Source organism: Physeter macrocephalus, chromosome 12, assembly GCF_002837175.3.
Source record: "Physeter macrocephalus isolate SW-GA chromosome 12, ASM283717v5, whole genome shotgun sequence".
NCBI lineage: Eukaryota > Metazoa > Chordata > Mammalia > Artiodactyla > Physeteridae > Physeter > Physeter macrocephalus.
Window position 1 is genome coordinate 15,921,434 of NC_041225.1, and position 22,936 is coordinate 15,944,369.

The 22,936-nt window shown below is 59.3% G+C and overlaps 1 protein-coding gene across 2 annotated transcripts in view; it reads right to left on the reverse strand.

Moving 5' to 3' along the window:
* Nucleotides 1-256: 256 nt before the first annotated feature.
* Nucleotides 257-22,936, reverse strand: part of FAM178B (family with sequence similarity 178 member B) — a 28,271-nt gene continuing 5,591 nt past the window's right edge. For both annotated transcript variants that reach the window (XM_024129920.3, XM_024129919.3), the window contains 4 exons: nt 16,283-16,408; nt 2,570-2,647; nt 2,091-2,243; nt 257-740 (listed from right to left, as the gene is read on the reverse strand). In XM_024129920.3, coding sequence (XP_023985688.1) covers nt 708-740; nt 2,091-2,243; nt 2,570-2,647; nt 16,283-16,378 — 360 coding nt within the window. In that variant the 5' untranslated portion in view covers nt 16,379-16,408 and the 3' untranslated portion in view covers nt 257-707. The remainder of the gene's footprint in view (nt 741-2,090; nt 2,244-2,569; nt 2,648-16,282; nt 16,409-22,936) is intronic.

A 22,936-nucleotide genomic window follows, 5' to 3' on the forward strand; every position in this document is an offset into this window, starting at 1 on the left:
AGTTGATTTCAGAGCTCAACAATAAACTGAATTAAGTGTAATTACAGCCCCGAGCTACCATCTCACTCCGTGGATCTTCCCCAGTGGCAGCGGGGAGTGGGGAGTGGTCCCAGACCGGTCCAAACAAACGTTCCCCATCCCTGCTCCCTGGGTGTCTTGACAGCTCTCAGGCCACAGGCAGAACTGCTCCTCCCTGAAGGTTTACAAACAGCCCTCAGCTGCAGGGGGTGGGGCGGGGCACATGACTGCCTGGGGTGAGACTCCTACAAAGTAGAAGCGAGAAGTCAGGAAACTGGGCGCTGAGCACGGGCCCTCAGTAAGGGACTGAAGGAACTCTTGTAACCAATGATGCTGAAATGAGACTTTAGCATGCACAAAGAACCCTCACATCTGGGACACACAGAGAGGGGAAGGAGGGTGGGGAGGATGGTGGCTGGAGGACCCACGAGGCCCAGGGAAACCAGAGCTTTGGAGACAAAGGTCTTGGGGAGAGGAGACGGTGGGGAAGGGAAAGAGAGCTGAGAGGTGAGCCAGGCAGCGAGAGGCAGGACCCTTGCCGGGAGGGGGCGCAGGGCAGCGGGGGAGGCAGGTGCTCGCTTCAGCTGGCTGGTCCTCCTCTGGCCTGCATTCTTCACACCTCCAGTTACCTGGGCCAGGTTCACTTCCTGCCAGAGCCAGGAGCACCGGGCCACCCCTGCCCTGCTCCATTAGATGTCTTCCCAGGGGCTGAAGTACCGGGTCTGTGGCAAAGAGAAAAGCAGAGTGTGACGCTCTGGGCCCAGGTAGGGCCCACCGATGTGATGCTCCCTGGCGCTCCTGCATCCCTTGAATTTCCACTAAGACCTCCTCCGTGCCAGGTGCTGAGCCACAAGGCTCCTGGGGCTCCCAGTCCAGGTGAGGACGTGGCAGGTCAACAGGCCACTCAACCACAGCTCCGCCTTGGTTCTCTCTACTCCCTGTTCACAGGCCCAGGGCGCTGTGAGAGGAAGGTGGGACCTGCCCCCTGGCTCGGCCAGGCCACGAATCACTTTTCCTTCTTTTCATGACAAACACACTGCTTCTCACCAGAGACCAGTGTGATCTAGTTCCTTAGGGGTTGAGGGTGAGGTCTGCTCTCCAGCTTTCTCAGAGACTTGTGAAATCTGAGACCCAAGCCACAGCCTGTGGCTGATGTGTCAGCCCCAAGTCAGAGGTTACGGGGGGAAGGAAAAGCAGAGGGGAGTCAGAGGAAAGGCAAGTTGGGAGCCCGGGAGCATTGGGAGGGGGGTTGGAGAAAGAGTTTTTACAAGACCCAGCTCATCTGCATCCAGGGCTGGGGGCGAAGGGGTGGGAGGGCTGCTCGTTGGAGGAACGGACAGAGGCCAGAAGGGAGGCTGCCAGAGCAGGGGCTGGACTGTGCCTAAGTGCGCAGGCTTGCGAGACAGGCTGGTTCTGTGCCCTGCTTCTGATATTTGCACGCCCCGGCCTGCATGATGGGGCGAGCTATTTAACCTCAGTGACCCTGGCTAGCTTGTTCATCTGTAAAATGGGATCATAACAATACCTGCCTCATGGAGGTTACGTGGATTCGTGTAGAAGACAGTCTTTATTCAATAAACATTAGCTATGAATATTTACTACCCAGGGAGTCTGAGGGAGTCAGGAGCGTAAGTGCTGTTGCTACAAAAACTGGAGGGACCAGGGCAGCCTGGGCGTGTTCCCCCCAGCAGAGTGGGAGGCCAGCCTCAGGCCCACAGGACAACTGGGCAGAGGGTGGACAGCTGGTGCCTCTGCTGCCCCTTCCTGGCACAGCTTACGACAGAGTGGCCCTGTGGCCCAGGCTCTTCCCTCTCCAGGGTGAAGTTTTTCTTTGCCTTCACCCAGGAGTCGCCTGCTCTGTGCCTCCCTCACCGCACTCCCACACGGGGCCTCTGACTCTCGATAAGCATGGCGATGGCCCACGGAGGACACGTCTCCCCGCACTGCCTTCTGCCCCCATCTTCCAGCCAGGAACCCGGCAGCTGCAGAGGGGGCGGACACGCTGAGGGCTCCGGTCAGCCGCCTGACCACTTCCCTCCCCTCCCAAGCCTGGGGGCTGCTGTGGGCACCACCTGGGGCTGGCAGTGGGCCAGCAGCTCCTGCCAGCGGATGTAGGTCTGGGTAGCCAGGTCCTTGAGTTTGGTCCGGTGCATGGCCTGGGGGCTCTCCCGGATGTGGGTGCTGATGTGGCGGTCCAATTGCATGCATAGCAGCTGCAGCTCTCCCTGCAAGGCCGTCGGGGATATGGGGGGGTGGGGGAGGGTGGGGCACAGGCCCGCAGCCACAGTCGGGGAGGGGAGCACAAAATCGGAGAAGGAGGAGGACGGGTCTGAGTGACTGCTCAGAAGTCAGGCAGGAAAGGGAGGGGAGGCACGGGGTGATGGGGGGCACGGGTCAGCATCACTTGGGAAGGCCTGGTGGGACGCTGGGAGGAGGACGAGGCCGGCTCCCCTAGGCCTGCTTCTTTCTCAGCCTCCCACTCTTACCAGTTCCTGGCAGCAGGCTGGGCCCCTCCCCCAGCGGCCCCAGCCCAGCCTCTTGGGAGACTCACCCACTGGTCTGGAGTGATGTCCTGGCAGCTGACCACCAGCCCAGCCAGCGTCAGGAGGCTGTGGCACAGGTAGCAGACCTGGGGAGAGACAGGCTTCCCTGACTGCAGCTCCGGCCCAGCCCTGGGCTTCCTGCGACAGTGTCTGGGGAGGTGTCTTCAAGGAGGGCCCCGCTCACTCAGAGCTCTGCCCCTGAGGAATGACCGTGCTCCCTCCCCTCAGAAAAAGAAGAAATCTCTGCCATCCAGAAATCCACGCTGTCACCCAGCCCCATCCTGGGGCTCCAGAGGAGAAAGCCCGTGGGCGAGAGGGGCCTGTCCACTCTGAGCTCTGCCTGGCGTCTGTGGTCCCCGAGATCTCCGCTCCGCTCCCTGTGGCACCCACGCCTGTGCGCACTGTGGCCAGATGCCACTGTCCACTATATGTGTACACGGGTCCCCCATGGGTGCCCAGCTCAGCCCGGGGGGACGCCCCTGCACAGACAGCTGTGCAGCTCAGTCCAGACACTCCCACCGTGCTGACCGGAGGAGGCTGGCGAGGGGAGGGGGGCAAAGGGCAGGAGGTCTGGTTGAGCATTTGTCCATCTTACCCACCTACTCATACCCTCACTCGTGCCCCCTGGACACCAAGGGGTGAAGAAAACAGGACGAAGGCCGATTCTATGTGATCAGAGGCTAAGTTAGATCCCGGGGTGCCCTTGGACTCTGTTGGTGCCCATTCATTTATGAGACATTCACCTGCCGTGCAGAGAAAACGAAGTACGGGGAGCACCCACCCCAAAGACAGGCGAGGCTCCTGCTGTGAAGACGGCCTGCTCCTGTGGCACTCAGTGGGCACACCCCTCCCCCACTCAGAGGTGCCTGCTGCTCTGTCCCCTTCAGACTCCCCCTAAGATAGGAAGGGTGGCAGGAAGCACCCCGCCATCATGCCTGTGGCAGATAACCAGCCCTGAGGCTGAGCTGGGAGGGGAGAGGCAGGCTCTAGAGATGGCCAGCAGGGCTCCAGCTTGGTGATAATGGGGTTGGAGCTCAGAGCCAGCCAAGGCTCCCCTGTCCCCCCACTTCCCCTGCCCTTATCATCCTCCCCCTTTAGAGCACCTGGTGGTGCCCCAGAAACGGTCACAGCCTCTTTGCACAGACCCAGCAGCCTCCTCAGGGCAGAAGCTAGAACGGTCTCTGAAGGCATCAGACACTCTGGAGTGTAGTCTTCTCCAGCTCAAACACCACGTGTAAAATCCTGAGGCCACAGGCCACCAGCCCTGCTCCTCCAGCAGCACCTGCCTTGCCCAGGACCCAGCCTGTTCTTCAGCACAGCAGCTGAGGCCCGCAGGGGGCTGATCCCACAGGCTGGCCGGGTTGGGTGGCACGGCACCTGGCAGTGGGGAAAAGCAGGGGGCCCACTGGGTGTGCCTCCAGGCGGCGCTGCCCCCGGCTGGGGAAGATGCAGCCTCTGAGAGCAGGGTCCACCTGCTGGGTCCCCCTTCCCCAGCCTGGCCTTGCCCTCGGGAGGCCCACGGCATTCGGAACTCCTGAACTCTGCAGTCGTGGCAAACGGCTCTTTCCCGCCGTCCCAACCCCCTGAAGCAGGCTCAAGCCTGTGCGCTAGACGGTGTACCTTGACTAAGACACAGCCACACTCACTCAGACGTCAGAGGGGAAAGATGCTTCAGGAAGGCAATCATTTGGTTACTGACACTGAATACTGAACCTCAGCTTCCCCGTGGACCAGGAGGACAAAGGGTCCTTCTGGCTTTTCTGGGGAGGGGGGAGTGGTGGTGGTGTGCAGCTGAGAGGGCTTCAGGGAGGAAGTGACTACACCAGGTCTCAAAGGAGCCGTAGGATTTGAGGTGAAGGTGGCCCTGTGCGGCTGGGGCACAGCCCAGATTACAGCACCAGACAGATCACGGGCTCATGCAAGAAGCAGGGACTGACCGCCGCTGGGGCCCGAGCTGGGCTGGAGCGGGGGCGAGGGGCGCCCTGAGGACTGGGCTGGCAGCAGCGCGGCCAGTGGACAGTGGAGGCCACTCAGCGCTGCTCTGGAGCAGGGAGCCTGGGCTGTGGAGGGCAGACTGGGGGCACTTGGGGGAAGCAGGGGATAGAATGCGTTGGGATGGAATCCACCCAAGTGAAAACGCGGCTTTCAGAAGGATGACACTTCCTCCTTCATCTTTTTGTTTTTCTTTTTTCTCTTTAAGATTATTTCTTTACAATGTGTGTGCTTTCCTCATATAATCGGAATATAATGAAAAAATTTTTAATTAATTTTAAACCAGACAATGCCAACGATAAACGACTGAGCCCAGGTGGGTCTGGGGTAGGTGCGGGGCAGGGGAGAGGGACGTGACCTTGGGAAGCACCCTCTTCGAGAGAGGGGCATTGAGCAAGCTGATGGTGAAAGGTGGCAGAAGCCGGAGAAAATATCCAAGGGCGACAGAGCCGTCGGTTGGCGGCCGGGAGGGGGGCCTGTCTGCGGGGTGGGTGTGGAAGCCCGGGAGGGCTGCGGCAGAGGGGAGAGAAGGACCTCGCACCTGTAAACATTCCCCCAACCGCAGGGGGCGCGGAGGCGCTGGGCCGCGGGCTCAGGTGGAGGCCCTGGCCAGGCCCCCAGCCCCCTGACGCCCCTCCCCTGCAGGATGTATCTTCCTGGGAGGGGGGCGTGGTGAGGGTGGGCCTGGGGTCCGAGGAGTGCCCTGGAGGAAAGCCTGCGCAGCGGGGATTTACTGAGAGAAAAGAGCGGCTACGTGTGTACGCGTTTCACAACCTCATTCTTAATGCCGATTCCCGTAATTGAATCTGGAGGGAAAGTCCCAGGAAATCTATTCTGAATATGGGTTTCTTTTGGGGGGGAGAATAGCAAGAAGGAAGAGGTAGTTCTCAAGAAGAGCCCTGTTAACCACACTGTATAAGCCGATCGTCCAAAGGGTGGGTGCGGGTGCGGGTACGGGGGAACCGCGCCCACTACCTGGAAGGAGGGCTGGGAGCATTCTCCCCGCTTTGTGGAAAAGGGCTTCGTTATCAGCAGAGTCGCCCAGACCATTCCTCCCCGCGGTCTCTGCACTGAGGAGAGGACGAGGAGAGGTGAGAGAGGGTCCTTCCGCTCTCGTCCAGACAAAGGGACAGACCGTGGCGCCTGGGACACGCCAGGCTTCTCCTGCACCTCAACCCTCCTCTCCCAGGCCCTGTTTCTGTGAAGGTCAGAGAAGCAAAACATGAGCAGAAACTGGGGCTCTAGCAGGCTGGGGGAGGCTGAACCTGGGTCTCCTTCCTCTGGAAACTTCCTCCGGTGGGGAGGGCAGGGGCTGGCCCAGGAGCCCGGCAGGGCCGGGCGGGCGGGAGACAGGGTAGGACGCTCAGTCAACAGCTAGGTGTGAGAGCTGCGTTTCCTGCTCCAGTTGTGCTGTGACCAGTTACTGAACTCAGCAAGCCCGTTCCTGTCCTGCTGGCACCACAAACGTGGGGCTCTGTCTTCTCTTTCAAGAGACTGGAAAGGGAGGCTGGGCAGAGGCCAGGCATCGGCGGGGCTGGTGCAAGGTGGCCCTTCCTCCTGTCTGAGGCCCCTTCCAAGTCCCTACAGGCGGGCGGGGGTAGGTATGGGTGTAGGGGAGGGTGCCGGGTGGCTTCAGGGTTAATGAGCAGTGCAGGGGCACACCTTGAGTGGGGGCTATATGCATCCAAGCTTGGGCATCTTGTCTGTAGAGCGGGTCCTCCCCAGCTCAGGCCACCCAGCACCTCCCGACTGGGACGTGAGTGGAGGCTGGGAAGCCCCCAAGGGAAATGGGGCCAGGAAACCTCAGTCAACAACCTGGGGAGAGGCAGAGTCTAAGGCATGGGACGTGCCCGAACCCAATGCCGACAGGAAAGGACGGTCCCCTCCCGCTGCTGCCAGCGGGGCCTGCAGCTCCATCTTCCGGGTCTCTCCCTGGAGTCTGGCAGGCAGACTTTTCTGAGAAGTTCTGTGCAGGATGCCTCCCTCCTGGCTCTAGAGCCTGGAGGCGGGGCCCCGTCCTCTCCCTGGGGAAGGATGACAAGGCAGAGAGATAAGGGACAGCCCACTGGGCTTGTCACCCACGAAGGGGCCAGGGGAGGGGAAGGCCAGTGTCTCCTTTTCTGGTCCAGCTAGTTTTGACCCGGGAACCGCCAGCCAAGTCTTGGTGTACAGAGCTTTCGTCATGAGACGAAAGGGAAAAAGGGTGGACGGTTCCCAGGAACTTCATCCTTTAGAAAAATTCCCCTCTAGCTAATGCCAAGGGAGCTGGCTGTGGGTTATTTACGCTAAGAAAGGGCAGAGAGGGGGAGGGAGAGGATCTCCCAGGAAGCCACTCGCTCTGGCCAGAACATAATAGTTTCTCCCACCTCAGGTCCGACCAAGAGTGCAGGCTCACCCAAGGCAACCCTTCAAACCCAGCCCCCTCCCTGGAGGCTGCCAGCCCGGTGGGGGGCAGAGGGGGTGCAAGGGAGGCGGGGGATGGCAGATCTTGCTCTTGGCTGGAGGGTCCTGGGGGAGCAGGTCCAGCCATCCTCTGGGGCAGCTGCTGTGGGGCATGGGGGTGGTGGGGGGAGAACTAAGGCTGACCCAGGAACACCTGCTGGGGAGGACACACTGACTCAAAGGACACAGCCTTCCAGCCAGGCTGCTGGGGCCCAGGGGCTCACACTGCACATGTCGCCGGCTCCCGCTCAGCAAGCTGGCCCTCAAGGCCAACTGCTGGGATGCCAGGACCCCAGAGCAGCCTCCCTTGGCCTCACCTCTCCAGGCTCACAGGCTCTGGGGTTGGGGCGGGGGCTGTCCTGGGGGACCTGCCTTCAGCCACAGCCTGGCTGGGCTGCTCTCAGCCCCGTTTGGAAGGCCTGGAGCTCCAGGAGGAGAATTCTGCCATAGGTCCTGTCATTGCCACGTGTGGGTCTTCTCAGGGGTTCTGCTCCCTCAGAGACACTTCGCTGCAAACACGCGCTGAAGGTCAGTTCTGGAACCAATGAAGTCTGGGAAAGACTTCATTGTGTGCTGGTCTGCCTTGGGCCATTTCAAACCCAAGGCTAGAGCTGGGCCCTGATGAATTCTTTTCCTTCCTTCCTTCCTTCCTTCCTTCCTTTCTTTCTCCTTTTATCAAACTGAACCCTATAGCACTACTGCACAGTGCCCAGACCCAGCGGGTTTCCACAGAGGTCCTGCTGACCTTCCCTTTCAGTAGATGTGGAAGCTGAGCCTGGAGAGGTCCCCTGACTGCATGACCATCTCCACTAAGTGTTAGGCCTGACGCAAATGTCTGTACGTGCGCCCTTACGCTGAACAAGCTGTGCGTGTGTGTGTGTGTGTGTGTGTGTGTGTGTGTGCGCGTGCGCGCGTGTTCCCTAAAGGGGATTTAACCCTGGAGAGAGATCAAGGCCCTTTTGCATTGCACGGCCAGGGCCCAAGGCCCTGCTAGAGGCAGGACAGGGAGAGGCTGAGGCTCCCCCCTGGGGAGGAGAGTCGGGGCAGCAGACCTGAGCCCCAGGGCACAGTCTAGGTACTCCATCACACGCTGGCTGGGCAAATAACAACAAAAATAGTCAGTCAAGGGCTTCCCTGGTGGCGCAGTGGTTGCGCGTCCGCCTGCCGATGCAGGGGAACCGGGTTCGCGCCCCGGTCTGGGAGGATCCCACATGCCGCGGAGCGGCTGGGCCCGTGAGCCATGGCCGCTGAGCCTGCGCGTCCGGAGCCTGTCCTCCGCAACGGGAAAGGCCCCAGCAGAGGGAGGCCCGCATACCACAAAAAAAAAAAAAAAAAAAAAAAAAAAAAAAAAAAAAAAGTCAGTCATGAGTAATCCTGAGGTAGGGCTACTTGCAGGCCTCAGGCCAAGAGCCTCAGACTGGTGACAGACTGAAGCTCATCTGGCTAGTGTGTCCACCAGAGCTCAGGATGAGAGGGGATGCCTTTTTCTAGGGGAACCCCGTCTGGACCTGTCCTGGAGTGTGACACCTGCCACCATCTCTAGGGTGCTATTTCTTCCTAAGTTCTTCCGCCCCACAAGTTAACTGCATGATTTATTCCCCTTGTCCAGGCTGCTCCTGCTTCAAGGTTACACTCGCTGACCTTGGCTTGGGCAGGCACCAAAGCAGCAAGCAGAGGGCTGTGCCCACAGGAAAGCTGAGTATGGAAGGGACTCTGACCAGGACAGGTCAGCCGTCATAAATCCTAGAGAGGAGGAAATGACAAGGACACGTGACCCATCACTAGGAAATGACATGGTGACACGGCACCTCTTCCTAGCCCACGTTCCTGGAAGCACAGGGCACAGAGGCCAGAGAACACACGTCACAGGCAGGACTTGCCAGACTCACCCCGGGGGCTTGCAAGGCCAGACACTCGGTTCTGTAAATGCAAGTGCCTGTTTAGGCGTGGGGGTGGGTGGAGCCCTAGACATGGAGCAGGATGGGGCCGACAGGCTGACAGGAGACAGGCTGGCAGCATCTGGACAGGACCAGGACTTCCGGCTCAGCTGCTGGGAATGGCCACTGCCTAGAAAGTTTGTCTCAAGGCCCCAGCGGGGCGGAGAGATGGGATGTCTCTGCTGAGGCTGCTAGAGGACCTCAGGGCCCAGCATGGGTCCCCCTCCACAGGTATCTCAGAAGACGAGCCCCTCACCTGCTCTTCTAGCTGCCCAGAGGAAGTGGGTTCAGAGACCTGAGACCCTGAACTCACTTGAAAGGGACAGAGGTATTCTTTTTTTAAGCTCTCTCCTGAACTTGGAGTTGAACCTTGAGCAGCCCTGGCCCCTGCTCTTGGTAGTGAGGATGGGGCGGGAACTAGGAGGCCGTGGCACAGCGGGGCCAGGTGGGCAAGAGATGCAGTTGAGACAAAAGCAGGAAGGCTGAGGGCTTTCTGTTCCTGTGGACCTGCTGCAGGGGGTTATCTCAGCGCATTTGCCCCCCTCCTATGTCTGCGGGTGGGAGGGACCGAGGGGCTACAGGCAAACCCCTGCTGGAGTGCTTCCACGCAGCCCACCCTTCCTTTCTGGCTTCCTGCTGGCCATGGCGGGGGCGGGGGCGGGGGGGGATTTGACAGGCGGGGATTGGCTGGCCCTTCCTGCTCCTCCAGCTGGGACTAGAGACCCTGACCCCAGGGGGATCTGGAACGGAAACCCAGCTCTGCCTGCTGCCCAAAGAGGGACGACATTCTCGGTGCCTGTGTTTGAGAATCTACGCCTGGGTGTGCACGGGTACATCAGTACGTGGATTCCAGCGCCGGAGGGAGCCCCTGAAACCAGCCAGGGTGTTGCCAGGGGCTGGAGAGGCCCCACGGAGCGGTGGCTTCCTCAAGAGCAATGGCGTCCTCCCTTCTCTTTCTTATCTTTCTCACTCTCTGTACCGTCTCCTGGCATGTTGGCATGGCCAGCACCTGGGAAGCACGGCCCTCCCGATACGTCCCGTGGGTGTTAGAGAACAAGGCCTCCGCCCGCGGCTGAAGACCAGAGGGATATGCCATGGACACTAAGGCTTCCTGGTGCCCAGGATCCTGCCCCCTCGTTGGTCGAGTCCCAGCCTCCCGTCCCCTACACCCAGGCCAAGGTGCCGCACGGTGGGGGCTTCAGCCCGGACTGCAGGGGAAGACGTGTGACCTGGGCTGGCCAGTCACTTCATGCCTGGCTGTGTGATTAGCTTAGAGGTGAGCACGTGACCCAAGCCAGGCCAGTGAGACTCAACTTTGGGACTCTGTTAGGATCCGGGACAGAAGCTCTTTCTTTCCCCCTGGCTAGGGCTGCAGAGGGAAGGAAATAAGCCCGGGGTGTCTCAGAAGCAGCGGCAAAGCTGCCTGGGAACGCACCAAAAGGCAGAGCCTAGAGATGCAGAGAGCAGCACTGAAATTTCACGACACTGCTCAGCCCTGGTCCAGCTGAGCCTGATGAGCTGTCCCAGGACCTCTTGGGATGTGTGTTTGTGTTTCTGTCACTACAGGGTCCTGGCAAAGACAGGGTGAGGAGGGACAGGACAGGCGGTGAGCAGAAGAGCAGTTCAGAGGGCCATGGTCTGCCTGGCAACCGGTCCTCCAGGCTGAGGACAGCTAGTGAGGGGCCTCACACACCCTTCCTGCTCCCCGCTCAGGTGCGTGATAGTGGGAGCTGAGCCCAAGCTGCTTAGACGGGGCTCTTAGAAGGCACTGCTGAACTCCCTGGTGGTCCAGTGGTTGGGACTCGGCCCTCTTACTGCTGGGGCCTGGGTTCGATCCCTGGTCGGGAAACTAAGATCCCGCAAGCGGGCACAGCTCCTCCACCCACACTCCCGAGGCTGGTGGGCGGGGCTGGGTGCAGGGGAGAGGGGAGAAGGGTCCCTCACCAGACTGTACCTGCTCAGGGCAGGCATTTTAATGGAAGCATGTGGTGGAGATAGACCCTGGACCCAACCCTCAAAGGCGACTCTGTTCAGGTGTGTGAAGCGATGTGTGGACAAGCCACTGGCTGAGTGAACAGACTGGAATGACCACCGGAATCCAAGGATAGGAGAGACCGGCCAGGCATCGCCAGGAAGGAGGACCAGCAGGAACAAAGACATGGGCCTGAGGATGGAGGGTTTCTGGGAAAGACACCCACTGCTTGGAATCAAATGGAGTGGTTTGCTGCACAGGAGAAAAACTGCATGGATGAAGCAGGGCCAGCTGACAAAGGCCTGGGACGGGGGGGGTTGAATATGATGTGACAGGCACTCAGGTTCGCTTATTCCTACGAAAGAATGGGAGAAAGACGATCACAGAGTTGCCCAGGAGGACTTGAAGGACGGAGAGACAGAGGTAGGGGGGTGTTAGGGCAGAAGCAGGTGAGTCACCCGCATGGGGTAAGGACGGTGCCTGCGGGAGGGACCCCTGAAGGGTCCTTAGGAGGACCGAGCCTGGGGTGGGGCAGGGCAGAGAGCAGGCCAGAGCTGCCCAGGACTGGAGCTGCCTGGGTTTCAACAACAGCTGCCTGCAGAATCTAAGCCTCTCCTCCCCAGCTCAACAACATCACTTTAAGCCCTGCTCATACACCTGCAAAGAAGCCAGAATTCCTGGGGGTCAGTCAAAGCTGGCCTGGGCCCCCGGCCCCATGTGCCTTCAGACGCTCAGAGGTACCCACTGTGAAGGGGCTCAGCGGCCACTCAGGGCGCTGTGACGTGTATCTGGGGCACGGATCTCCCTTTAGGGTCAGCTACCCACAGGTCACCTCTTCGAAGTTTATTTCCAAAGATGTCAGCTGTTCCTCATTTTGGAGGAAGTGAGGAGGAACCCAACACAGACTAGCCAGAGGAGGCACTCAGGAGTCCTCAATAGCCATTGTCCATTCTTCAAAACCAGCCTGTTTTCTCCCAGTCCTCCTAATCCCGGCCTGACCAAGGTCCTCAGCCCTGTGGGCGTGGCTCTCCCTAAGGTGCAGGGCAAGGGGCAGGCAGTTCAGGGGAGAAGGCAGAGAGTGGAGGGAGAGGGAGGGGTTCCTGCTCCACCTGTCCTGCTAGGTGACACGAGGGCCAGGAGCCGGTGCCCCAGCCAAGCCCGAGGGAGTCCACGTCCCCCTGTTGGTGTCGAGTGCCAGCGGGAGGGTGCAGGGTGCAGAGGCGGGTGCAGAGAGCCGGAGGGCAGCCCCAGACTCCCCAGCCACACCCAGTCCCGTAAGGCGGCTCTTGGCAGGGTCACCCGACAGAGGGACAGGCCGGCGCAGGAGTAAAAGCAGAAAAACTTGTTTGTCACCTCTGCTAACACATGGGCCCGCCATAAAGATATACAGGAGACGCACACAACAGACACACGCATGCACAAGACACGTGCACGCACACACACATGCGCGGCAGTCCCGGGCCCTCCGCAGAAGATGCGCAGAGACGCCAGGCGTGAGTTCAGGGGACTCTGTGAGGCGGGGCGGGGTTTACCCCAGCACCAGCCAGGCCCAGAGCACACCCCGCCCCTTCGCGGTTCACACATGCACTTCTCCTATAAACAAGGCTCACGAGCACAGAGACGGGAGCGCGGGCCATGTGCGTGGGCAGGCGTGAGGAAGCCGATGGGAGCCCCTTGCGGCTGCCAGGCTCAGTCTGGGTGGGGTGGCCTCTCGCGGCTGGGCCCTGGGGGGACGGGGCCCACCGCAGGTGCACAACCCTCCGTGGGTCCCAGGCTGTCTGTCCCGTGAGGGCACTGTCGGGCTCTGAGGAGGGCGTGTCCAAGGGGCAGAGGAGGAGACAGAACCGGCTGGTGCCTCAGTGCAGCCCCAATGCTGGGACATCCCCCTCCGTGGCCTTAGTTTTCTTTCCACACAATGAGAGATGGTTAACTTCCTCAAAGTTCCCAAATTTAACCAAACTGGGGGAAAAGTGCCACCCTTCCATAAAGATCCTGGTTCTACAGCCCTTCCAAATCCCTCGGTGACATACAGAACCCCAAATTCCTTCACTGTAGCATCCGTGTGGCAGAAGGCCAGGGAGAAGTCGGGGAGGGCAGGGGAGTGTGGTCAACAGGGACGCCACACGCGGCGGAGGTTTAACAAGACCACGGCATCAGTCATCTCGACAAAAATGAGTTAAGTCTGGGCAAATATGGTTTAGGCAAGTCAGCTAAAAGGAAACAGAAAGCCCCCAGGAAACCCCTGGTTCTGGGCTGTACGGCTGAGCTCGTCGCTTTGAGGAGACAGTGGAAAACAGAGTCCAGTTACACGACGTTTGCACAGAGGCCCGGGAAGGAGCTGGCCTCTTGCAGAATTGGTACCCGTGGGCCAGAGGGAAGCACCTGGAGGCCAACTCTCAGAGCACACGCCTGCATTAAGACATCCTCTCCCACCTCTCTCAAACACGCGGGGCGCAAGCTCCTCGCAGGGCAGCCCCAGACCCCCAGGGCCGCCAAAGATCACCCAGGGGCTGAGCAACTTCTTTAGCCAAAAGCACTTTAAAATGCTCAAAGTACTCTAATCATCCCGTTCAGAAGCAGGACTCCTATTTTCCACACAAGCTCTGCCCTGATTTGCTAGGACACTTTGTGACTCTTGAGCTAGGACAGAACCCGCCCCGCCCCCAGCCCCTCCGCCTCCCATCCCACCCCCACCCCCTGCAGTGTTGCAGAAGGAGCAAGTTGCTTCTTTTGCTGAACTTGGTGGTTAGCTTTCTCAGGCAGGAATCTCACTAGCTTATAATTACAAACAATGGCTGTGACTGGTTCTCTCATAAGCAGGTGACACTTAGAAGCCCAGGCCATCAACCCTTGTAGCCTTAATGAAGCAAGGACATGAAGAGACAAGGGGGCCTATACACAGAGGCTGGTCTGAGGGTGGAGGGCGTGCAGAGGGGAGGTGCTTTCCAGCAGAGGGGTGGGAGGGCCAGAATGGAGTGGAAAGAGAGAGTTCAGAGCGGGAGAATTACAACCGCATTCATTCATTTGTGCCCTCATCAACCATGTAGCGCCCAACACAGCACGCGATGCTGAGACACCAGCTGTGCCCACCGTCTAGCTGGGGAGACAGACAAGGCAACGGACGACCGCAAAGCCATGGGATCAGCGAGGAGAGAGAGCACCCAGCCCCCGGGGAAGGCAGGATCAGGAGGGGAAGAAGGCTGGGAGCTTCCCGGGGGAAGGAGGAGCCTGGGCCAAGGCACCAGGCAGAGACAGGAGGGGGGGGCGGGGAGCGGAGGCTGGCAGGAGTGTTTATCTGCAGAGCTGGAGGAGGGCTGCGACCCAGCAGTCTTGGCAGGAAATCTCCCAGACAGGAGTGAGGGGCCTGGGGGCGGGGCCCAGCAGGGCTGCCCCAAGGGATAGGGTCCAGCAGGACTCCCCCAAACGCTGGGAAGGGCCTGTCCCCATTTCCTCCAGGCTGGGTCGCCTCAGGCCAACCTCACTCCGGCCTTAATTTCCCCGCTGCACCCCAAGCAGAAAGAAGGCAAAGACTTCGAGCTCTAGGGATAAAAGGCTCGGCCAGCCCAGACCACCACTCCCTGTAAAACAGGGCAGATGACGCCACTGCTCTCTTTGGCTGGTGAGTAGCCCAGTCATCTCTGAAGATGAAACATGCCTGGGCCCTGATGAGGAGTCAGTGGGCTCAGCGGGGAGTGGGGCTGGGCTGCGGCGGTCCAGTCGTCTGCCCCAGCCGGCCCCTCCCGGTCTGGACAGTACCCGGCCCAGGGGGACAGGATGCTCCACGTTGCCGTGCAGACTGCTGCCCGTGTGCCCGCACCAGCCCCACCCCTCCACGTCCCTTCTCCGCTCTTGGCTACCTCAGACCAGGATCAATCCCAGTGGGCTCGAGCTGCGGCAAAGGCATCGAAGAGCTGCCTGGGCCTCACCTGCCTCTTTTGCTGCCCTGGACCAGCACCCGGCCAAGACACGCCGGCCCCTTGTGTTTCCAGGCCAAATGGGTCATTTCCAATATGCAGCCGACCGGGGATGACACTTCACAGCCTCCTTTACATGCATGAGAACAGTCCTCACATATAAAAGGATACCCTCAGCCCGCTTACTCCCCTCTCTTCCCAGGCTGTTGAAGGCACATCTGCTACCAGACTGAGGTGAGGTCCAGAGGCGGCCCCAGGGGCCTGGAGGGCAGCTCCTCCTTGGCCAGACCAGACACAAGCCTCCTCTTTTCTCTCTCGCCCTTCCCCTTCTTCTTCTCTCTTTTTCCCTTCCCCCAGCCCAGACCTGGGGCCTGCCCACCTGTGTCCTGCTCAGACAGACCACCCCCAGGGGCTGACCCCACCTCTGTTCCAGAGCCCCCAGAACACCCAGACTTAGCCTCCGCAACGAGCTCCAGTTTCACAGGAAATAGCCGGCAAAGGGGAACAGGGCCCAGGGACAGCTCACGTAAACTCACGGACATTAGGCACAACTGAGAGATGACCTTTCCTGCGGGTTCCAGGAGAGGAGCGTACACCTGGGGGTTCTCATATCTTCTTAACAGTTCATTTGTATTCATTAAGTAATTAATTCACTTATCTGATTTGCAGAATGATGCCCAAACATCCAAGCCCTGGGTGAGCCTTTTGGAACTACCGCCTTCCTAAATTAGCAAGATGCCTATCTGTATCCTTCATCCCTGAGTCCCCGGGGATGGGGATGGGGGAGCTCACTGAGCTCTACCCCCCAACTCCCCAGGGAGCCAGGCTTGGGATTGCTAGGCTGAAGCTCCTACACCGCCACCCCTGCTTGACATTCACCCCAGGGGCCACAGGCCTGACCGTGCCAAGCCCCACAACCGGCAGGCTCTGGGGTACCTTGCTGCCCCTGACTCCCGCCAAAGCATGGCTTTCGGGAAAGCTGGGCGACGTCTGGAAAGTCAATTAGGAAGAACTGGGGGCAGGCCAAGGACTCAGCCTCAGTGAGAGCCGCAGGGAACGGGAACAGGGGGCTGGTCCCAGCTCCACTCGCAGGAAACATGGCGCCTCCTGCATCTGAACATTCCCTGTGCTTGTCCTTTGGGGCACTCCCTTCCCGCCCCACTCCCCTCGCCAGCACTTCAGCTCCTGCGTCCTCTCTACCGCAGCTGACAAAGCCACGCCAGGCCGCAAAGGACACAGCGAAACTCACAAGCCTGCACGCCTGTGCCCACCGTGCCTCCATGAGGGGCACAGGCTCTGTGGAGATGGGTGGGAGTAGCTGGCTGGACTGTGCCCCGAGGCCCCGGGTTTTCGGGACTGGCAGCCTTAAGGCCCCCAGGCTGTGCCTTGTGGACAGCCCAGCCTTCCCTGCTACCCTGGGGTAGCAGGTGCCTTGGCGGAGGTGGGCAGGGGCTGGGTGCTCACCTTGTAGTCTAGCTGGGCACTGGCCTTTGGCTGCTGCTCCTGGCCGGGGGGCATGGTCTCAGGGCCCAGGTACTGCCTCAGGGTTGATGGCCTCATGAGGCTCAGGAGATGGCTGAGCGAGGACAGCTGGGGAGAGAAGGGGGGCCATAACTCACGAGTGCTTGGGGAACTTTGGGGACGCATGGCTGGGACACGCCGGCTGGCAGGCATGGGTCAGAGCCTAGGCTCTGGAGCCAGACCATTGGCTCCACGACCTGGGGGCACCTTTTCCCTTGGGAGCCGTGTGGCCTCTCGGAGCCTGTCCCCATCTGTGAAATGGAGACAAGCACACCCCTTCTTCCCGGGAGAAGAGGCTCTCACGCTCGCAAGGCATGCATCCTTTAGACAAGCGAACGAGGAGGACTTAACCCACATCCCGGGACTGAGCAGACACTCAGGGCTTAGAAGAACCAAGACCAGAAGAGGGTCTCCTCTGCCACAGGACAAGACCCTCCCACCCTGAGCTGCTGCTCAGGCCCGCTGGCCCTCTCTTGTCATTTAACTTGTTACCACGGGCGTTTCCAACACTGCTGAAAGAAGAGAGGTTGCGAACTACCTCCATACCCATCTCTGTGAACGTGAATGACGACTGCACTCATCACCCCCAGCCCCCCTCCGCCTTTTTCCTTCCAGAGAATTTCAAAGCAAATCCGAACACCGTATCATTTTACCCACAAAGAGCTTCAAACAGAAAAGGATAAGGATTTTTTCCCCCAACATAATCACATCATTCTCTTGCCCAACAAAATTACCAAGAATTCCTTACACGATCAAACACCTGTGTTCAGCTTTCTCTGACTGTCTCAAAAATGTCTTTAGGCAGTTGCTTCGTTGGAATGGGATTCCCCGCGAGGTGCACACATTGCCCTTTGGTTAATGAATTATATCACCCAATCTGCTAGCTGCTCTACCCCCCACCTCTGAACAAATGGGGGCATGTGGCCTGCATAAGTCCAGGTGTCTGCATCCAGCCACTCCTTCCCACCCAGCCCCTGCACCTGGTTTGGGCAGCCTCGGCTGAGCCCCAGCAAGGACCACCAGCTGCCCCAGAGCTAACTCACGGCCGGCCGGGGCTTCAGGAGGCAGGCAGTGTCTGAGCCCTGGGGCCCTCTGAGGCCACCTGTAACCCTGGGGAGGGAGGATGCAGAAGGAAAGAGCTGGGCCAGGGCAGTTCACAGAGGCACCATGTCTTTAGATGTAGCAGGTGGAGGCTGGCCCAAAGGGCGAGGGCTAAGCCTCTGGGCCAGCTCCCTGCCCGAGGCCAGCCCTGCCTGGCACACCTGGCTTCTTCCCCCTGACTCACCCGCAGACACCTGCTCAGCACCTCGGCCAGCCCCGGGCTTAGAAAGCCCAGAAGAGCAGCTGCGCTGAGTGAGGGCTAGGAGACAGGCCCGGGGCCTCGGCCCCTGGAAGGGGGCCAGGGCTTCTTGGCCTAGCGTCTGATCCCTTCAGAGAGGGAGGGCAGGAGGCAGGGAGAGAGCGGGGGTGGGTGGGGGTGGGGGGAGGTCCTGGGCAAAGAGAGGCACCATCTGGAGCTTCACCAAAACCAGAGCTGTGCTGCCTTGCTCAGGCCTTCCAAGTCTGGCGATAGTTTCCAAAACAGCCCTGCCTGCTCCGGGCTCACAGCTGTGCAAGCACAGGAGCGGGCTCTGCAGCCCACGCCCCCAGAAGCAGCCCTTCGGCAGGCAGCCCCGCCCCAGCTGGGACCCTCCCTGCTAGGAGCCCTGGGCGGGCCGGGCTGGGCCGGGGAGCACACAGCAGCGGCTGGCTGCTCCCACGGTTTTCCTCTCGCTCTGTGAAAACAGCTTCACTCTGCCCAGCACAGCAAGCTGCTGCCTTCTGATTGCTTATTCTCTTTTGTTCCCAGCTCTGGCAGCAGCAGTCTATCCCCTCCCCGGGAGACACACCCTTCTCCGCGGTCAGGACTTATTTGGGCTGCGTGGGTCCCAGCAGGGCCAGGCTCTGACCAGCACGCCTCCCCACTTTACCCCCACCGCTGGGAGCCGTCTCTGCAAACACTCAGCCTGTTAGGACAGACATCCCCAGGCAAGAAGCAAACGATCACCCAAAAAGGCAGGCCTCCGCTGGCCTTGTCGGTTTGTCCGGCAAGAGGCGGCAGACAGTTCCAGCGAGGCAACTGTCCACACAGCGGTCCCTCCTGTGCTCAGACCCCGGCAGCTGCTTCTATCGGCCCAGCGGAGAAGGCCAGCATCTTAAATGTCTGCGAGGCCCCGGGTGGCCCCTGTTGCTCCCCGGAGCCTGTGCCCTGCCTGGGCCTTCTGACCGGACACTGTGCGGCTGCCCCCTCCGCCTTCCAGCCTTCCTCCGGGCCCACCTTCCCAGTGACGCACTCCCTCCCCGCCTCCGCCTGCCCATCTACCCAGCAGGCAAGCACCTGCTCTTGTTAATCCCCTTCCCCGCATGACTTTTGTTTCCCAAGCACTTATCACCTTCTGACATGCTGTGTAATTTTCCTGTTTGTTATGTTTATTATTACTTGTCCCCTGCCCCTCACTAGAACCTAAGCTCCGTGAGGGCAGTTTTGGGTCACTGCAGTGTCCCCAGAGCCTTGCCCAGCACCTGGCACATGGCACAGTTGTGGCCCCTTATCCGAAGTTTCACTTTCCATGGTTTCAGATATCCGTGGTCCACTGACATCCGAAAATATGAAATGGAAAATTCCAGAAACAAACAGTTTGTAAGTTTTCAATCGCACGCACCCTTCTGAGTAGCGTGATGAAATCTTGCGCAGTCCTGCTCTGTTCCTCCCTGATGTGAATGTCCCTGTGCCCAGCGGATCCTACCCTGTTAATCACTTGGCGGTCATCTCAGTTATCAGATTGACTGTCGCAGTATTGCAGTGCTTGTGTTCTTGTGCTCAAGTAACCCTTATTTTACTTAATAATGGTCCCAACGCACAAGAGTAGTGATGCTGGCAATTCAGATATGTCAAAGAAAAGCCTTAAAGTGCTTCCTTTAAGTGACAAGGTGAAAGTTCTTGACTTGGCCACAGTGCATGATAAGGGCTTAGTTATGATGAAAAAGGCATCAAGTTTATACAATAAGATATTTTGATGGGGAGAGACCACACTCACATAGCTTTTATTGCAGTATATTGTTATAATTGTTCTATTTCATTTTTAGTTATTGTTATTAATCTTTTACTGTGCCTAACTTATAAATTAAACTTTATCATTGGTAGGTATGTATAGGAAAAAAACATAGCATATATAGGTTCCAGTACTATCCACCATTTCAGGCAGCCACTAGACATCTTGGACTGTATCCCCCGCAGATAGCAGGGACTACTGTATATGCTTAATAAGCATTTGTTAAATGAACAGATGAATGAATAGCAGGTCAGATCTGCAGCTGGCCTTTCCACAGTAGATGCAAAACTTTGTCTCCCTTGATTTTGGCCAGTTGAAGCCTGTGTTTTCCAGACTCCAAACTGGAAGGCATGGCTTGACAAAGCAGGCTTGCTGTGTTGTAAGAGGTGGCCTGGGATAAGAAACGAACTCCCGATTTCTCTCCAAACCTGTTCCACCTGTGTCTTGCCTGTCTCGGTAAAGGGCCTCTCCATCCTGCCAGCTGCATAGGTCTTGGAGGCCTCCTCGCCTCCTTTCTCTCCCATTCCACATCCCGCTGGCTGTACTTGGGAAATACACCTAGAATCTCACCACTGCTTGCCACCTGCGTGCGCCGCCATCTCCCCAGGCCAAACCACCATCAGCTGTTGCCAGGATTACTGCAACTGCCTCCTTCCACCCGCAACAGTCTAGTCTCAACACAGCAGCCAGTGTAATTGTAAAAAATTTTATAAATCAGATTATGTCCCTCTTATCAAAAGCTTCCAGTGGCTCTCCACTTTGGCATGAAAGTCAAGCCCCCACCTGAGTCCCCACTTACCTCTCTGACCTCAGCTCCTCCTACTCCACCCTCAGCCCTCTGCTCCAGCCACACCGGCCTCTCCTTCTGCCTCCAACCTACGAGGGTTTTGCCTGCCCCAGTGCCTTTGCACCGGCAGTTCCTTCTGCCTGGAATGCTTTTCCCCAAGAAACCTGCGTGACTCCTTTAGGTCGGTGCTCAAATATCCCCTTCTCTGTTCACCCCTATAAAACAGCATCCCCCCAACACTCCCCCTCCTCTTTATCTGGCATTATTTTTCTCCATAGCACTTATCACCATCTGGAATGCCAAAGATTTACTTCTCTCTTGGTGCCTGTGTCTGTCTCCACTGAGTTTCATGAGGGAAGGAGACTGAACGCTGTTCAGAGCTGCATCTTCAGCGCCCTGAGCCGTGTCTGGAGCACACTGGTGCCTGGGGCCAAAACCCTGCTGTTTCTGGGATATTCCCATGATTCGCAGGAACAACACAAAGGAAGCAGTTTGAGCCTGAGGCTCTCCTGGGAGATGCAAGCCTTGGGGTTGTTGCATCCCGACCACCTACAGAAGTCCTGTCCCTCAAATTCAGTTCTTCAGCACCTGCTCCTGCTCCGGCGGCCTCAGGCTGCAGCCTGAGGTGGAGAACCAAGCAATCCAGGCATCGGGGCCTCCTCCTGCCCAGCCGTGCCCTGAGAACCCCCTGCCTGGGCACTCACCCCAGATCCTCTCCTTCTACGAGCCAATTCTCAACCACTGAAGTCCCCTTCAAGGTGAATCAATTGCTAAGGTTTATCAAGCACTTATGCATGGATGAAGCAAGGGCTGGCCCTTGTCCTCCTATCTGCCAGCCAGGACCAAAGCTCAAGGGACCAGCCGGGCACCTCAGCTGAAGCAGCAGGTGTGGTCCAGGCTGTCACCACAACAGGATCCAAGGAAGGGGCTGGAGAAGCAGAGACGGCACACTGCAGGGGTCCCAGGCACGGACTCTGGAGTCAAGGCACCTGGGTTTGAATCCTGGATCCACGGCTTTCTCACTGCGCGACCCTGAGAAGTCTCCTAACCGTGCCTGCCTCCGTTTCCCCATCTGTCCTGCACCGGGACTCAGCCATGCTCTGCAGCACGTTAGAGCCACCACTTCGGTTGGGATGTAACGGGTGGAAAGGAAGAAGTGCCCTAGGCACAAAGCCACGTGCAGGGCAGAGGGTGGCTGGGCTGGCCGGCGAGGAGGGCCCAGGCAGCCCTGGCAGCCACGTGGTCAAGGAGGAGTGGGGCAAGTGGGGCGTCGGGGCTTGTCGTGGGCGGCTGCAGGGCCAAGGTGGCCCTATGAAGGCGCGTCTCATAAGGAGCCGCCTGGCAGGAGGCCGTGCAGCGGGGACGGGGAAGCACATCAGGAGGACAGCGGGCAGGCTCGAGCCGCCCGTCTGCCCCTCGAGCCGCCGCGGGCCTGGCGCAGCTTTGCCTGGCCCGCCTGCCGCCTCGCTCCTTCCTGCAGCACGAGCACTGACGCACCCTTCGAGACCTGGCTCGGGACGGCTCTGGAAGCCATTTCGCTGCCCTCGGGCAGTTAGTCACCGGGCCCTCGGCCTGCCTCGCTCACGCTCACACCCTCTCCTCCGAGGTCGTCTCCTGGTGCAGAGCCTGGCACACAGGAGGCGCTCAGCTGGGGTCTCACGAACGCACGGCAGGCACACGGGCAGGTGGGTGACAGGTGTGGTGGGAGAGCCCTGGAGCTGGGACCCACAAGGGCAGGGCTGGACTCCGCCCCCGACAGGCTGGTGGGGCTCCCAGGCCAGCTCTCCCTGGGGGAGGCATCCTCCCGCCCCTCCCCCCAGGTCCCCGCCAGGCCAGAGCACCCAGCTCTTCCCCCGGCACCACTGCCCTCACCACTCTCTGGCCCTCATCACGCTTCCCGCACTCTCCCCTGCGTAGGTCCTGGCTAATAAAAAACAAATCCAAACGAAACCCCAAGCCTTGAACTGACCCTCACGCTCGAGCCAGCCTGTGTTTTCCTGATTGCTGCCAAGCGCTGCCGGATGGACGGCGGCTACTCCCACCCACCACGTGCAGCCAGTCCTGCCTTTCCTGATCTCGACACTCTGGCCTCTCACCTCCGCTCTGCTGACACGTGTTTGGTTCTCCAAGGAGCTCGGTGGCCGCACTCGGGTCAACACCAAAGCCTCTCTACCAGGCTGCCCCCACCCCGGGAGCCTCCTGGGATCACTCTGTCTTGTCCTTGCTGCTGCATCTCTGCCTGCCCCGCCCCTAACTGTCTGGCCCCTCTGTTCTCTTTCTCGCAGAGATGTTCTGTCATCAGGCTCTCACCTTTGTGAAGTGACCCCTGAGCAGGCCACCCTGCCCTCCCGCCCTCCCAAGGTCTCTGCCTGGGGAACCTTCCTTTGCACACCCGGGAACTCAACCTCGGGTTCCTTCAGCCCACATGTGTGTGCTGAGGTCATGTGTGTGTCAGGTACTGTGCTAGGAGCTGACGGGCAGTAGTGAGCAGAAACCATGTGGTCCCTGCACTCAAGGAGCTGCTGATGCTGTGTGTGTGTGTGTGTGTGTGTGTGTGTGTGTGTGTGTATACAGACCCTGAACAAATAAAAAAATATCAGGAGGTGAGCACCATGAATACTTTCAAAGAGCGTGATGGCGGGCTTCCCTGGTGGCGCAGGGGTTGCGCGTCCACCTGCCGAGGCAGGGGACGCGGGTTCGCGCCCCGGTCCGGGAGGA